The sequence below is a fragment of the Carassius carassius genome, chromosome 5 (assembly GCF_963082965.1).
Source record: "Carassius carassius chromosome 5, fCarCar2.1, whole genome shotgun sequence".
NCBI lineage: Eukaryota > Metazoa > Chordata > Actinopteri > Cypriniformes > Cyprinidae > Carassius > Carassius carassius.
The window spans coordinates 39,185,816-39,203,449 of record NC_081759.1 but is presented as its reverse complement, the minus strand read 5'-3'; the positions used below and the strand labels follow the sequence as shown (position 1 = coordinate 39,203,449).

Below are 17,634 nucleotides of genomic sequence, written 5' to 3'. Positions count from 1 at the left end.
TGTGCGTGTCCCCTCCTGTTAAACTCTTTCTTTCCTTTCTGTCCTTCTCTGTGTCTCTGCTGGGATTTCACAGAGTCAAATTCAATCAAGGTTAACGTTCGTCTGCATTCAACTCTTGGATCTCCTCTCAGAAAAGCTAAGACTCAAATGAGGACGTCGTCTCTCACCTGGGATGTGAGAGAATACATCAGGACTCGCAGGTAGGGATTTGAGGCGCACCGAAATCGCGGCTGTGTGTAACAGACCAAAGAGGGTTCCAAAGACTGAGCAGATTTTCACAGTGAAAGATTCCTCAGACTTTTTGTGAAAATGCTTTTAACCCCTGATACACAGCTTTAAAAAAATACCTCAGGCGGTGAGTTGTCACACGGGAAGTTCAGCATTCAACTCTTCCTAAACACAAGACTTGAAAGAGTGATGCTGCGACCTCTCAGCTGTGATGGCTTCCACAGACAGAAAAAGGTCAAAAGGTGTGATAACACATAAGCCGACAGACTTTGGTCTCCCTGTAGATGAATAAAAGTATATCCAGGTAAATGAGCAGATGATAATGTTAGCATGGATCACTGAACACTGCGAGTTCGAGGTCTGATCAGGTCCACTTTGCTACTAATGCTTTGCTGCATCTGAACTTAGAAACCGATGTCAAATAAGGACTGTCTTCTATTGTTCCTGCAGCCTTCAATGGCACACAAATCCAGAAAAATTTTAGACCTGCTTTCATGAACAAGGTGGCACCAGCAAGTCTTGATCTGAGCAAACCATTGGGTAAAGCATGGCCTGATATTAGCAGTGAAGGAAAAGTTCACTCAAAGATGAAAAATCTGTCATTTACTCACATTCATGTCCCTCCAAACCCATATATCTGACGAATATATATTGCTGATGAACGGTGCTTTTACACCAAGCGCCAACTGATCAATTTCTGCTAATTCACACCTGCCTGCTAGGTGGCGCTGACCAGCAATGCATTTTTCCTCAGATATGCATAGGGCTGTTATTGTCCACCGGCGGTAGTGCACATGACGTCATGCACTCTTCGCACACTTGTTTTGTATACAAGTGTAATAACAGTAATAATTAGCAATTGTTTTATTTAGACTATAATCTATGGTAATTTACAAATTACCTTAAACGCCATACACAGCGTTTCCCTCAGATTGGCAGGGTTTGAGCCCAGGAAAATACAGTTTATGCATTCAGCAAAGTGATTTTGTGTTGGGCGATGGACCTTGTTGGGAAACCAAATAATACATTGCCGATCTGGAGCCTTCTCCATTCATGTCACCCATCCGTGCTTATACAAGTGTCTTCAAGTTCCCGTGATTGCAAACGCATGACTGGTCAGGTTTGTTGAGGCTCTCTCCAAACTGGCCAAATACAAACGAGACAGCGATAAATTAAAGATGTTAACAAGAAATGTGGCAAGGATTACTATTTCAAAGAGAGCGGGTGCAGACGAGGAGTTAATGCGCTCACTTAAAGCAGGAGTTATACTTTCGCCTGGCTCTGCTTCGTGACCCTACGCTGACTGCGAGCACACATTCCTGAAATATTGCAGAATAACAGAACAATGCAGAGAAGATCTTGTTTACGTCAAAACTAACTCGCATCTCGCACAAGAGAGACGCATTTTTAGAAAGCCATGTAAAATTAATGTAACTTATTAAAAACATATCTCGAGGCTTAATGGTGGGTTTTATCCCCTCCCCGTAGCATCTTATGTTTTCAAAAATATACTCTGTGATTGGCTTTCCGACCTTTGTGTTAAAGGTCCCGTTCTTCGTGATCCCATGTTTCAAACTTTAGTTAGTGTGTAATGTTGTTGTTAGAGTATAAATAATATCTGTAAAATTCTAAAGCTCAAAGTTCAATGCCAAGCGAGATATTTTATTTAACAGAATTCGCCTACAAAAAAAAGGCCCGTTTGGACTACATCCCTCTAGTTCCTGCAGTAATGACGTCACTAAAACAGTTTTTTTGACTAATCTCCGCCCACAGGAATACACAAAAAGGGGGCGTGGTCTTGTTGCGCTCTGACGGAGAAGAGGAAGACCTGCGTTCGTGTTTGTCGCCTTGTCATCGAAATGCTGTTATTTTCATCTCGGCATCCAATCACCTTTGTTTGGGCTTCCCAGGGACGCTGTACTTGGAGATTAATGGTTACAATTTATGTTTAACTCTGTTCCTGAAAATTATAATCCACATGTAAAACTATGTGCAGCACATTTTGCTGAGGACAGCTTCCTCAATCTCAATCAGTTTAATGCCGGATTCGCACAAAGATTATTCTTGAAAGATGGAGCAGTTCCCTCTTTGTCTGGAGAAGGCATTGTTTATGCACCACAACCGGTGTATTTTATTATTTAAGTTGGTGCGCTTAACAGTTTCTGTAACTTATTACACAAATGGCGACGCTGTTTAGCTTTGTTAACTTTTGTTAACTTTTGTTAACCCATGAAAAACGGGACCTTTAAACTATGCATACATACATGATGCAGTTTTGTTTATAGCCGTTTAAGCAATTTAATTATAATGTTCATAAACATTATTTTAAACATTACACACTTTTTTCACAGATAGTCATGTTTTCTTATGCTTTGAATAAATGTACATTAGTAATGGTTTGCTCGATGATCCCTCCTCTGGCCTCAGGAGAGAAGCCAAAAGCTTTTTTTCACCCTAACTGAAATTATGCATTTTAAATTTTAAAATAATTTGCATTTTGTTAATATTTAAGTACAAATTTTAGAATTTAGTTTTTCAGCCATTTTGACAGCCCTAAGACAGACATGCACTCTATGTATGTTTTATAATGGATTGAATGCCAGCTGCTTCTTATTTGTCATAAACATTCTTTGTCATAAAAATATAATGAGCTGCATAAAACACAGAAAATATCTATAAGTCACACTTTTTTTTCATAGTCTGGCTGGTCCTGCGACTTAAAGTCAGGTGCGACTTATTTATCAAAATTAATTTGACATGAACCGAGAGAAATGAACTAAGAGAAAACATTACCGTCTACAGCCGCCAGAGGGCGCTCTATGCTGCTCAGTGCTCCTGTAGTCTACCCCTAATAAACAGAGCGCCCTCTCGCAGCTGTAGACGGTAATGTTTTCTCTTGGTTCTTGGTTCTAAATAAATGAGACTTAGAATCCAGTGCGACTTATATATGTTTTTTTCCTCATGACGTATTTTTGGACTGATGCGACTTATACTCAGGTGGGACTTATAGTCCGAAAAATACGGTATTTGCTTTTTTGGACACCGTTTGTGGAAACAGCGCAACCACTCTCGCTCTTGTGCAACAGCAGCTGCTCCAAGCATGTGATCTTAGCTCAAATCTAATTGGATGGACCATTTCGCCAGAGCAACGGGGTAAAAAAATAAATGAAAAAATAAAAAAGGCCTTGAGACTACAAACCTACTGACTTTATTTCTTCTGTTGAACATAAGATAATAATTTGAGAAACAGGTCTTTTTTTGTTTTGTTTTGTTTTTTGTACATATAATGGAGGTGAATTGTAATTAAACCGTATCACTGCCAGCATTTCTTTAACTGAAGAAGAAAGTCAGTCATATAGGTTTTGAACAACATGAGTGAAAGTGACGTGACATTCAGCCAAGTATGGTGACCCATACTCAGAATTTGTGCTCTGCATTTAACCCATCCGAAGTGCGCACACACACAGAGCAGTGATAACACACACACACACACACACTGTGAACACACACCCAGAGCAGTGGGCAGCCATTTATGCTGCGGCTGCCCGGGGAGCAGTTGGGGGTTCGGTGCCTTGCTCAAGGGCACCTAAGTCGTGGTATTGAAGGTGGAGAGAGAACTGTACATGCACTCCCCCCACCTACAATTCCTGCCGGCCCGGGACTCGAACTCACAACCTTTCGATTGCCAGTCCAACTCTCTAACCATTAGGCCACGACTTCCCTAAGTGTAAGTGTGAGTGTGAGTAAATTATAGCAAAAATTAGATTTTTGGGTGAACTATCCCTTTCAAGGTGTCGTTAGCTAGTATTTAACTTTGGCATTATTAAATCTTAATGTCTAAAATAAAATAAAATAGTTCAACAAACTAAACAAAAAACAATCTCATGTCCCTGTTTGCAAAAGATCACCCAATACATGTAAAATTTCTCCTTTTGTGTTCTATGGAAGTCACATGGGTTTATGTAAATGATAACTGAATTTTCATTTTCAGATAAACTATTCCTTTAAGAGCAGTTTCTCTGCACTGATTCCTGTGGTAGTATATGCATAAAAAGATGCACAGATGCTTAAAATGAATATGAATGTGAATGTTAAAATGCAAAAGGAATATAAGCAGTCATCAGGGCCCTTGCAAGTTAAGCTCCAAATCTCAAAAAAAGGTGCTTACTCACCCAGGCTAAACTGCACTTCCCACAATTCTCTGATGTGTTTTTAATTTGACTGCTCCAAATATCTGAGGCACCAAATTACGCAAGAACAAAAATATAAAAGGGGAAAGAACATGAAAAGAATTCTGTGAACAGAATAACAGGCACATTAGCTCTGTGCTTCCTCATCACAGCATGGCTAGGCTTTGGGAGAGCAGGAGAGATTGAATTTGGGATTGACTTGTTTTCTTTTTCTGGGGAAGCGTTCGACTCTCTCTCTGTTGCCTCCAAAGCCATTATGCTGATATTCATGCTATTTATTCCCCTGCCTGGTAACAGCTCTCAGAGGAGCCATGTTGGTCTTCGTAAAAATGAAGTGCTTTTGTCTGTTTATTGACCGTTTTAATAAAAACTCAAATTTAAAGGAGTACTACTGACACGTAATCTTAGCCCACTGATTCTCTCTCTGACTCACAGTACTCTCTCTCTCTCTTTCACACAGACAACACTTAGCCTGTCTGGCCTGGTTATACCCTTTGGCAAATGTACAAACACACATGCACACACAAACTCACACCAATCTGATCTAATCCAAATGGAGTGGTGAGGATTTCTAACCTCTGATATCGAATGTAATTTCATTTTTATCCCAGGGACCTTCCCTAAGCTGTGCCTGAGTGCCCGAGCTAGGTTGATGTATCTGTCTCTTGCACACATATGAACACACTCACAGGATACCATGAACTTTCTTAACACTGAGACCAATCAGCACTAGTGGCAAACTAATGTGTGTTTTTTATTTTTATGGCCGATGACATTACAGACATTCCAGAGAGCAGGATGGTTGATGTCTGAAACAAATAATATAAATAAATTACACAAATAGGCTGAATTTAAAATATACACTTTATTTCGTACATTTTTACATACATATATACATATATATATATATATATATATATATATATATATATATATATATATATATAGTACGGACCAAAAGTTTGGACACACCTTTTCATTCAAAGAGTTTTCTTTATTTTCATTACTATGAAAATTGTAGATTCACACTGAAGGCATCAAAACTATGAATTAACACATGTGGAATTATATATGGAATTATATACATAACAAAAAAGTGTGAAACAACTGAAAATATGTCATATTGTAGGTTCTTCAAAGTAGCCACCTTTTGCTTTGATTACTGCTTTGCACACTCTTGGCATTCTCTTGATGAGCTTCAAGAGGTAGTCACCTGAAATGGTCTTCCAACAGTCTTGAAGGAGTTCCCCGAGAGATGCTTAGCACTTGTTGGCCCTTTTGCCTTCTGTCTGCGGTCCAGCTCACCCCTAAACCATCTCGATTGGGTTCAGGTCCGGTGACTGTGGAGGCCAGGTCATCTGGCGCAGCACCCCATCACTCTCCTTCTTGGTCAAATAGCCCTTGATGCCTTCAGTGTGACTACAATTTTCATAGTCATGAAAATAAAGAAAACTCTTTGAATGAGAAGGTGTGTCCAAACTTTTGGTCTGTACTGTATATATATATATATATATATATATAATAATTATAATTTAATTATATCGCATGGAATTGATCTTACTGAAGCCCAAGGTAACTAGAAATTGCACAAGCTTCAATGCCGACCCTTCCAAGGACCTAAGATTAGACAACCCTGAACCAACATACAAAACTACCAAATTCTCTGTGAAGCTGCTTTGCAATGAAAAGCGCTATACAAATAAACATGAACTGCTTTGAGAGTCTGTGCTCTTACAGTCTACTGGTTCTGTAAAGTGAGATGCATGTGTAGGCAGATGAGGGAGGAAATACAGAAAAACTCTCAGTCCCTGAGCCCTGCCGGGTTCCAGACAATGCTGTTTTTAGAAAGAGAACCAGAATATATTGCATATCTTGAGATTTAAGCAACTGGGTTCGGTTCAATGACCTAGAAGGAAACAAAACTTGCACACAATGCAAAAAACATGAGTCATGTGTTTAATAGGGCTGCCTGCTAAGGCAGGAATCACTATTACTATTGCATATATTTAGGTTTTCGGTTTAAAACGCCTATTGTATTAAACTACACTGTTTGTGCTGCTGATATGAATGATACCTCGAAAATAGTGCAGCTCACTGAGAAGTGTGCTATTCTAAGTCAGACCTATGATTTCAACCTGGAAGATGATAAAATGCGTGGGAAAAAAATCCTTAGACTTGAATTGAAGGAGGGACTCAAGCTATATCTAGGGATATCTCCAGAATATCAGAGACTTGCAAGTGGGCTCTTTTGACTTGCGCCAGCAAGCAACCACCTAGCAACCGTGCAGCAATGCTCTGCCAACCACCCAGAACACACTAGCATCATGCCGCCAATTTCAGAACTGGAAGACAGCACTAACATTCTGTACAAAAAAAAGACCGTTCTATTTTAGGCCTTTGGCGCTGAGAGATAGGACAAGAAACAGTGCAGAAAAGATATAAATGACAAGCTGGACTTGAACTTGCGTCGCTCACATGAAAACCACAGCACTGACCTTTTGTACTTTTTAATGACGTCAACAGATAAAAAGACAATGAATGATTAAATTAGATGAAGTTTGGGTTGAAAGAAAGGTTAGGAGGCTGAGGAAGAAACTGATGTTTCCATTCTTTCATTCTTTCTCTATCACTCTGTAAATAGAGAAGCTTGCCAGGCCACATTAGCACGCTCTCCAGTATCAGATTAGCATCAAGGCAAATTACTCAAACACACTTTTCACAGCAAAATTCAGGTACAAAGAGAAGGATATTGGACAGAAGAATAGGGAATGGATGAGGTGACGAGAGTCATCTGACTTGACTTAAGTTACCTCTCTCACACTCTTAATGTTCAGTGCATTGTTCTTCTGTGATTATATGGTTGGGAGTTTGGGGACACAAAGCTACTTTAGACAATAACACACTCACTGAATATTTAAAGTAGTACAAGCGCTCTCCGTCTCCCTCAAACACACAAAACCTCACTTTCATACACACACACACACACACACACACACACACACACACACACACACACACACACACACACACACACTTACAGTCACTTTCAACAGGGAATGCCCACATCATTTAGACTTCTTCCAATGCTCTACATACAGAAATCCATGTGGATGGCAAAATATACATTTCAGAAAATCCTTCTTTCTTCTACACACAGCCTCAAACCTTCCCACACACCTAAAAAAAACACAAAAACAAACCCATACTGTTAGATACAATCTAGTATGAGAACCTTTGTGCATGCATGCATGGAGTTCTTTCAGAACAGTTTGGAAAGAAACTTCCAAAGGCTTACTTTAAACCTGCTAAGCACAGAATGTGAGAACTATTTTACCAATGATGAGAGATGGTCAAAAAGAAAAACCAGAGAGGATGATTCTCCTCTTCTTGTGAAGGCTTCAGGGAGGAGATCGGCAGCTCAAAACTAAAAGATTTTGACTCTGATCTATAGAGATGTGAACAAGTCCTGAACAAGGATTTTCTCTCTTTCTCAATTTCCCTCACTCTCTTTTCCCTCCCTCTTGAGAGAGGCCCATACAGGCTGATCTTCAATCTTGCCGTCTGCTTGCAGTGATACTTACAGGTTAAGCCCTGGGCTAAACTTCACTCTACCACACAGTTCTGGACGTCCTTTCTGCTCTAACAAGAGAGAACAGGTTTAACAGAGACAGAAAGAAGACAGTGAGTGAAATTTAGAGAGAGTGCATGCCAAAGAACTGTATGACAGCACAAAGACAGATAGAGAGGGAGAAAGAGGAATGCAAAAACGGAGGCAGGCGGAAAAAGAGAAGCAAGCAGAAGAGGAAAGACACGCATAGCATTTGACTGCAAGTGGAACTCAGTGGTAATAAAACCAACTCTCCTTTTTCACTCTTTTTCTCTTTGTACCATCCTTAATTACCTCTCTGAGGAATGGCAAACGAGTAAACAGCAGTTAAACAGTCAGCTGGGAGAAACAGAGAGAGATATGGAGAGCGGAAAGAACTCGGAGCAATTTAACAGCACGTGGATAGAGGAGTCCGTAAGCGTATGGTGACATTAAGTAGACACAAATGACCAAAAACAAAACATCATCATAACAATAAAAGCTTACTTTTAATAGGAGCCAAATAGGTTTTGCTATTGTCAAAGCCCTTGTTTATATCCAAGGAGAATGGTGGAAGATGGATGGAAATGTTGAAGTAAATAATGCAATTACTGTATGCAGTTTAATACTAGGAAAAATGACACTCATACAGATTGCTGTAATTACACAATATAAACGTAATTATATACAAAATGGCAATTAATTAGTTAATTAGCCAGACTGACTGTTTTGTGTAGAGGCCAATATATTATATGTGACCCTGGGGCACAAAACCAGTCTCAAGTCTCTGGGGTATATTTGTAGCAATAGCCAAAAATACACTGTAAAAATTATGGATTTTTCTTTTAAAAATCATTAGGATATTAAGTAAAGACCATGCTCCATGAAAATATTTTGTAAATTTCCTACCGTAAATATATCAAACGTAATCTTTGATTAGTTATATGCATTGCTAAGAATTCATTTGGTCAACTTTGAAGGATTTTCTCAGTATTTTGATTTTTTTTTGCACCCTAGGATTCCAGATTTTCAAATAGTTTTATCTCAGCCAAATATTGTCCGATCCTAACAAAACAATACATTAATGGCAAGCTTTTTTATTCAGCTTTTAGATGTATCCCAATTTTGACAAATTTACACTTAAGACTAGGGTCACACACACACACACATATATATATATATATATATATATATCGCAAAATTAGATAAAATATAATTTATTCTTGTGATGACAAAGTAGAAGAAAAAACTGTCAGCAGCCATTAATCAAATTTTCAGAGTCACATGATCTTTCAGAAATGATCTTAGTATGCAGTTTTGGTGCTCAAAATAAATATAGCATATCAATGGGGAAAACAACTTTTTTAGGATTCTTTGACAAACAGAAAACTCCAAAGAACTTTTTCTTAATTAAAATTTATCTTAATGAAAGTCTTACTGACCCCAAACATTTGAATTTAATATTTAGAAATATATTAATATACTACCTAAAGCAAGCTAGTTACGAGAAGTAATAATAATAATAATAATAAGTTTGTTCAAAAAGTGTGAGACTATCAACTTGCCTCATGAATATTAATAAGGTGATGTAACTGACTTGTAGAAAAAGGGAGGTAAGTGCAGCAGAATTACCACTTGAGCCTTCATTCAGTCCTCTTACCGATGCAACCGCTGCACACCAAGCTAAACAAACCTGATTATACAACACCACTCAAACAACCATCAAGCATTTCACAAGGTGTATATTAATTGCTGCTTTGTACTTTTGAACAGTTGCAGTCTGTTTACTTTGCTACGTAACTAACTGGCATTGTACCATCACTCCTAACATGTTAGCAGACCCACTCAAAGCACTGGTACTTTCTGTCTCCTAAAGCAGAGGCTGGAGAAGAGAGAGCAGAGGAGCGAGGGAAAGGTAAGTGCTGTAGGTTTGTCTTATCAGGGGAAAGCAGGCAGGGATATCTCTGAGGCCTCGGGGTGAAGGGAAAAATGCTGCTGCCATTTCGCCCACAGAAAGTGAGAGAGAGTGAGAAAGAGAAAGAGAAAGAGAAAGAGAAAGAGGGGGGCAAAGAGACAGATGGGTTGTGGCACACACAGGCAGCGCCCGCTGTACCCTCTCCAGTGCCCCTCTGCCATAATGAATAACATTATGGCTGCATGAAATGTCACCGGTCCCACCCCACACCCCCTCAATCCTACCTCTCAAGACGAATGGAGCCTCAAAATGTCAGATGTGCATCAATATCATTGTGAGCCTGTGTGTGTTTCCATGTGACGCAAGGACGTAGGTGTTCGTAGAGGTGCATTATTATACACACACACAGGATGTGACTGTCTCAGGGACAGGTACAGTTAGTAGAAATGCCAAGAGTTTATCAGTAATTTCCATGGATGACACAAATCACGCATTGCAATCTTCAGGATATTTAGGATCATCAGCCGCTCCATGACACACGGTCTCAGTTTTAATTTCAGTGTTCACAACATCAAAGGTCATTTTGGGGAACTCACAATATACTCTTATATGTGGTATATTGATCATTTTCTTAGTTCATTCTTAGTTTTTGCAACATCATGGCTCAACAAAAAAAGGGCTTAAACTGAACTACATGCAATTACATTCTATATGGTTTTCAAAAAGAAGCTGACATGACTTCATCTGCTTCTTGTATTCTAATTGGCTAAATGAAACGGTTGTTTTCAATCAAAACTATTTCTTAGAACAACACAGAGTGGGTCCATCATCTGGCCAACAACAGAGAGAAACGGAAATTGCCAATGAGAGGGCGTAAATCATTCAGAACATACTCTTGCACCATGCAGAATTTTAATTTGTTGCTTTCTATTTTAAGTTGTTCACCAAGGAAGCTTTTATGTTGTGAACAGAAGCATTATTTATCTATTACTGCATCGCAGGCGTACAGAGAGCAGTGAGGTCACGCCAAGCAGACAGACCATCTGACAGAACGTATGCCAGGCAAAGTGATGGAGTGATCTAGTGCCAAGGAGAGCTGTACACATATACACACACACAGCGCTGTGAGCGCTCCACCCAACTCTGAGCAAAGTCATTTAGGTCTTAACCATGTGTGTGTGTGTGTGTGTGTGTGTGTGTGTGTGTGTACCATGGTGCCAAAACTCAGCAGGACAGGCAACATGTTTAGAAGTAATCACCAACTGAGGCCTGCGGTTAACGAGAGCCTCGATCCATCACACATACACACAACACACACACCTTAGTAGTTAGTACAGCCACAGTAGAGGTCGGTGCCTTACAGACAACCATAGACACACACAAGCCTCATAAATATATAAAATCCCATACCTGCGACATTTCACAGTCTCGGCGTCCAATGCTTTAAAAAGCTTTGCAGGCCACCACGCAAGTGCTCTCTAGAGGAACGGGAAACACTGACACATGGAGCGGTCTTCGCGGTGTTTGCTTTGACACTGCTGCTTGGAAGGGCATCGTATTTTGTTATATTATTTTCACCCATCCTATTATACAGAGAGATGTTTTTCTTTCTGCGACAGAGTTGGCCTGAAAAGCTTATCCGGCGATCTCTCTACGGTAAAATAATTTGAGAAACATTTCATTTCCCTGAAAATGGAGCTGCTTCTTTATTGCCCTCAGAGTTTATATCTGATTACAGATTACAGATTTCATCCATCCTCCCTCGTTTCTGTCACCTCATTACTCGTTTTTCTCCTTCGCATCTCTTAAATAGATCATTGCTTATTTGATTTCTATTTCCTCTCACCCTATAACAGCTCATTATGCTTTTCTTTAGATGCTCTGCTTCACTCGACACTGTCATCTCTATTTGAGGTCATCAGTACGACAGAGTTCAGGTAAACACTGACAGAATCACACTTCCTCCCAATTTGCATAATGAGGCCTATTTGACTCTAATTATCCTAACAAGTAGCATCACCCCTAAGCCTCTCATCACCCTCTTAATGAGCGTTAATTATTCCATCTACACAAACAAGAGCCACCTCTAACACCTCCAGTATCCTCTTTTTCCCCCTCCTTCGCGCTCCCTTTCTCACATCATCATCAGAGAAAGAACCAAGTCCAATCGATACAGAGAAAGAAAAAGAGAGTGATAGCCAACTAGCAACACAAACGTGCAACTTTAATTTCCAGAGCCAATACTATATGGCTACAATACATCCTAAAGAGAGTATATGGAGTCTAGCTGGCGATAATGGCAATCATTTCTCAGGAGCTCTAAGGGCATGTATGTGTTAAATGAACTGCTGGCTGAGAGTCCTTAATGACAGATAAATACCTTCCGGCAATCTGCAAATAGATAGTGAAATGGAGGCGAAAGCAAGTTTTCCAGAAAACAAAAGGATAAAATATAGATGTGCATAAATTCTTGAGTCATAAATCAATTTATTCATTCCTTCTTTATCAGTCCATCCAGTCTTGCTTTTGCTGCCATTTGTTTCACAGTCTGTCTTTCTTCTTCATTATGACTTTGTATTTACCCACTTGCCATTCCCTAATGCAAAAATCTTCTTCACAAAGTCACAGGATGAGTGAATGAATTAATAAAAGTGAAGCCTCGTTGTGTTTTCTCACCGCTATACGCAAATTCCTAAAGTCCCATGGTACAGTCATGCTCCAATGATCTAATGATTCCCCCCCCCCCCCCCCACTCCTCTTCATTCTTCCTTTCTGAATCCGACTGAAATCAATTTGCTGAGATTAAAGTTTTCAATTTTACTACGTTTGCAAAATGGGAACTCGCTAACTGGTCCTTCTGCAGTTGTAATGGAAAATCATTTCGGTCTCAGCAAACTTCTTTCTCTCCGCCTCTGAGGGTTAGAAGTGACAGAATCGCATTTAAGTATTTCGTAAAGGGAACAGAGGATTTCTAAGGAAACATTTACCTTTAGACTCCCGGATAACAACTCTTCTTTGTTCGAGGTTATAGCGCATAAACAAAATTGAGAATAAACAAATAAATAAATAAAACTAAATAGAGCCATCTTGGAAGCGGGGCTATCAAAACTGATGAATTTCATGCAGTCACTTCTAGGAAATCGAAAGGAGAAAAATAGACGGGAAAATGAAAGAAAAAGGGGGGCAGAAAGAAAGAAAGAAAGAAATCCTTCCTATGGGAGTTTCACTGTCTTCCTCAGGGTCATTATCTCAATTAAACACACAGAAGATAATGATCACAGTCATTACTGCCCCCCTCCCGTCCACTATCCCTCTTTTCTCTCTGGATGCCAATCTGAGGGGAAATATCTTCTTGATTACCCCTCTTTGACTATGGATTATTAAAAGCACACACTCGCAGCTCTCACTTCTAGCTGTGTATCTCGAATTTAATCTGATGAATTGAAGAAACAAAGCAAAAATGCACTATTTATTGCTTTGCTAGAAAGTTTGTCAGCAAGAAAACCCACCGAGGGGGTGTGTCTGTGCACATAAGCATGCCTGAATGCCTGCACGGCTGTGTGTGTTTGTATGAACGAGGAAAAACGAGCGAAAGAGATTTAGGCTTCACAGTCTCCCTAGAGCAAATCATCTCCCTGGTGTCAGCCAACCCTCAAACATATGGGCCCCTAGTTCGGCCTGGCTTCCAGACACGGCCAGTGTGTGTGTCTACGCGTGCGTGCGTGTGTGTGTGTGTGTGTGTGTGTGTGGCATGGCAAAGGCAACGGTGTTTGACAGCCTGATAGTCTGACAGTTTTAATAACACCTCTGGTTTTGTTACAACTGTTCAGACCTGCGGTTGAGCCCTGAAACACACAGATATCTGCCCTCAGACGCTGAAGGGAGGGGAAGCTGAAGACGAGAGATATTTCACAGTCAGTTTTCGCACAGCTAGGAAAATGAGCTCTAAGCCCTACTTGGAAGACGGTCCTTCGGTAAACATCCATCTGCTTTTGTCAATTAAGCTCCTAAAACTCCCTGAAGCAACAAAAACCTTTCATCAAACTGATTTATCGATGTCGTCATTGAGAACAGGTGCGTTTTCAGCCCTTCAATTGCAGACAAATTGCAAATTTGCTGTAACTCACTCACAGATCTGCCTCCTCAGTCATCAAACACTGGCACATCACACAGACACATGCACATTATAAGCTGTTTTCTGCTTCTTGCTTCCATTCCTCATATGCTGCGCAATTCGAAAAGTCCATCCTACTGTATGTCAGCAGTTCTGTAGTCTAAAAGAAAAAGCATAAATAAATCAAACAACTGGCACTTTCGTAATCTTACCGACAGCCGCTAACCTGCAAACACTGCGCGGTTCTCTACAAACACAAATCTGCAACTATTCCTGTGGATATTGCACAGTTCACCGGACACAATTCCATGCATTCAAACCACATGCTGTCTGAACTTGAAAGTGATGTACTCTTTGCATGCAGTCCATTACACACAGCAGTATGAGGCAACGTTTGCAGGGAAGGAGGCTGGGGAGAAAAAAAAAACAGTAATGATGATGATGACAATTTTGGTGCTTGATCAGCAAGTGCTGTCTCCAGAGTCAACATCTCTGATACCGTCCAAGCCCTCACACACTTGGACAAACTTGTCATCCCTCACGTTCTTCAACACATTCTTTCTAATTTTGCAATCCCCCACACTTTCTGTCCATCTCTATCTCACACCCACAGCCTAATTGTTTGTTTGTATGACATGTCCAGTTTCAGACTTGCTGGGATTGTGTAAGTAAAAATAGATGTGAAGGCCACTGTGGGTCCTCAGCTGGAGAGGATGAATAAAAACAGCACGATGCTGGGACACAAGTCTGCTCATTTCATCACTGTCTCTTGCTTTGTGGACAGTGAAAATAGGGTGGCTCACCTTCAGCACAGAAAAGATCTTTCTATGTATTCAATTCTCAAATATAACAGTACTGTTCACATAGAGGCTAAAAAAAATTAAATGCATCTGTTACCCAGCACATCATCTCATTTAACAAGCTATTATAAATTAATGACAAAAAGAGAAAATAATCCTGCTTGGAGAAATTAAGCTTACTTTCATTTGCACAGCAAGATGTTTTTTTTTTTGACGAAATTGAAGACCTTACGGATAATCTTATTAAAAAATAATTCAATTATACACTGCTAAAGCATTGCACATCACGCTCTCTTCCTAAATGTCCGAGAATAAATGTGCTCGTGCCACTATCATAAAACTATAATATTTCGTGCAGTACGCTTCAAACGTCCCGTTTCTACATCTCTGTCTTGCCAGCTAACTACGTGCATGCATAATTCATTATAAGACTGCAAAACAACAAGGTGAGAAACCAACATTTCTATTATTTATACGCTTGGCACAACAAAACCACACCGCTGATGTCGCTGCGCGCCAGTCTCTTCCAACGACCAAACCGCACGAACCACTAACCACAGAAGTGTGTGCATTCATCTATAAATATTTCAAGTGTAAATTAAGATGTTAAAATGGGTCAAGTGGAATAGCGAGCAGCCTGCACCAACTTTTTTTTTGCATTTGCGCTACAGACGTGAAAGCACACTGATATTGGGCTTCACAACAAACATTTGTTTGAATACATAAATGATGCTTGTCATTTTTAGCATGCTCACTAAATTTATTCATGCATTGTGTCTTTACCTCCGTGGAGAGACGCGACGAGAAGCGCTTGCAGCAACGCCATCCGTGCAGCGATCATCTTTGGCTTTCTGGCTTCTAGTGTATTGTTCAAACACGACATTATGAATAGTCTAGTTTGAGAAGTTGTTGAATAAATAACATAATCCTGTGGAAAGTCATGTGATAATGTAACTGGCTCGACGGCAGATTGGCCCCAAAATTCCGCGTCCTTTAACTATCACCAAAATTCCGTGAGAAACGAGAACCAAGCGCTTCGCTAAAGTGATACAGCGCTATTAGAAGCCAGGGAAAGTCACTGTCATTGTTCCTCTGGTGCTATTATTCCTTCAGTATATAAAGTTTAAAGCAAGTGTAGAGGTCCGGACCAGCGGGGTTATGAAGTTACGCGCAGCAGAAGTTGGTGATGTTCTCCGCGCGTCCTATGAATCCATCTCTTGGCGCACGAGAGCGAAAAACCACCGGTGGTCTCCGTTGACTCTCTCTGAAATGTTCCCATCGCTCCTGTCACGCTGCTTTTGCGTTAACATGTCTGATTTTTATATTCGCTTTCCCTAAGAACTTACTCGCGTAGTTCTCCAGAGACAGAAAGGCCAACAGTCAAGCTGGTACTCCAGCTCTAAGAGCGAGAAGCGCGTGAAGAAGAGGCGAAAAAGAGTGGCATCTTGGCTAGCCAATGGTGTTATCCGACAGAACAGGTGCACTAAAAAAACAGCCAATCACAAGCAAGGAAAACCCCTCATCCCTGCAACCAATGAGGCTTGTGCATTAACTAAAACATTTTCATTGTACAAAACTAAATTTTTAAGACCTTCCAAGACTGGACAGTTGGATATTTATATGTTAAAGTTAATATTTGGCTATACAGATATGAGATTAACATGCTGACAGACTTTAAATAAATGTAAATTTTACCTACTGACACAAAAAAAAAAACATGATTTGACCAATTGTATTGCTGATCTCAACTGGTTTAAGCTTTAAAATGCGAAAATCCTCAAAAACCAGCCAACAAAGCAAAGTAAAGGCCAGTTAACCTACTTAAGGTTGGTTTAAGCTGTTTTCTTTTCTACATCTCCCCAGTAAATGCATTCCCTGGGAATCCAACCTATGACATTGGCTACATAAAAATACAGGATATATTTTAAGTATGAGAAACAGTCTGTTGAGTGGGAACCCTTAGCATGATGTAAGTCTCTGATCAAATAGAGGAACAACAAGGACCCCTAGTGAGGAATTAGTGAATAACCTGTCTATGTGTGCGGTCCAATGGCACAGGCAATGCAAGATCTGAAATGTATACCCACCTTCCTATTTTACATGCATTTGATGTTTTTACTTGTAAATCTACCATAAAGAAAAGATCATATATCAAAACATTAGTTAATGTTGTCTTGTAAAACTTTGACGTCCACCAAAACAAATGCATCTGCATACATGGTCTTTTTTCCCCTGTTTTTGTTTAAAGGCAAACCTAATTCTTTTAAACTGAGGCCTATTAACTCATTATCTACCTTTTTGTTGATTACAGGAGCTGTATTTTCAACCATGCTTTTATTTTTTTCTTTGGCAGACGAAATATTTCCAGCTATTGAGTGCATGAATGATGAATACAGCAAGTGAATCCGATGCATTCTGTTTCTTCCCAAATCTAATCGCCAGGCCCAGCATTTGGGATCAATGTTTTTTGACCCAGATTTCTGAATGCACTGCATTGTGCATTTAAAACAAATACCACTGGCTCTCTTGTATCTCCGTCTCCTTTACTTGCAGTCTTACCCTCATTTCCTGTATTATATGCACACAGGCTCACAGACATCATCAACTCTAAGAGACCCCTGCAATGATATTCATGGAATATTTTTTTCACACTTAAACATATCTTCAAGAAGTATGCAAGAAGTAAGCATACTTGGCAATAAAGCTCTTTCTGATTCTGATTAATTATTAAATCAAACCCAGACAGCAACAAACTGGTTGCCGTCTGAGAATAGTTATTTAATTTAGGCAAAATTTGCATT

At 39.9% G+C, this 17,634-nt stretch overlaps 1 protein-coding gene across 3 annotated transcripts in view; it reads right to left on the bottom strand.

Moving 5' to 3' along the window:
• LOC132141599 (transmembrane protein 132C-like) overlaps nucleotides 1-16,216 on the bottom strand; it is a 204,609-nt gene extending 188,393 nt beyond the window's left edge. For all 3 annotated transcript variants that reach the window (XM_059551266.1, XM_059551268.1, XM_059551267.1), the window contains exon 1: nucleotides 15,617-16,216. In XM_059551266.1, coding sequence (XP_059407249.1) covers nucleotides 15,617-15,716 — 100 coding nt within the window. In that variant the 5' untranslated portion in view covers nucleotides 15,717-16,216. The remainder of the gene's footprint in view (nucleotides 1-15,616) is intronic.
• Nucleotides 16,217-17,634: the final 1,418 nt, after the last annotated feature.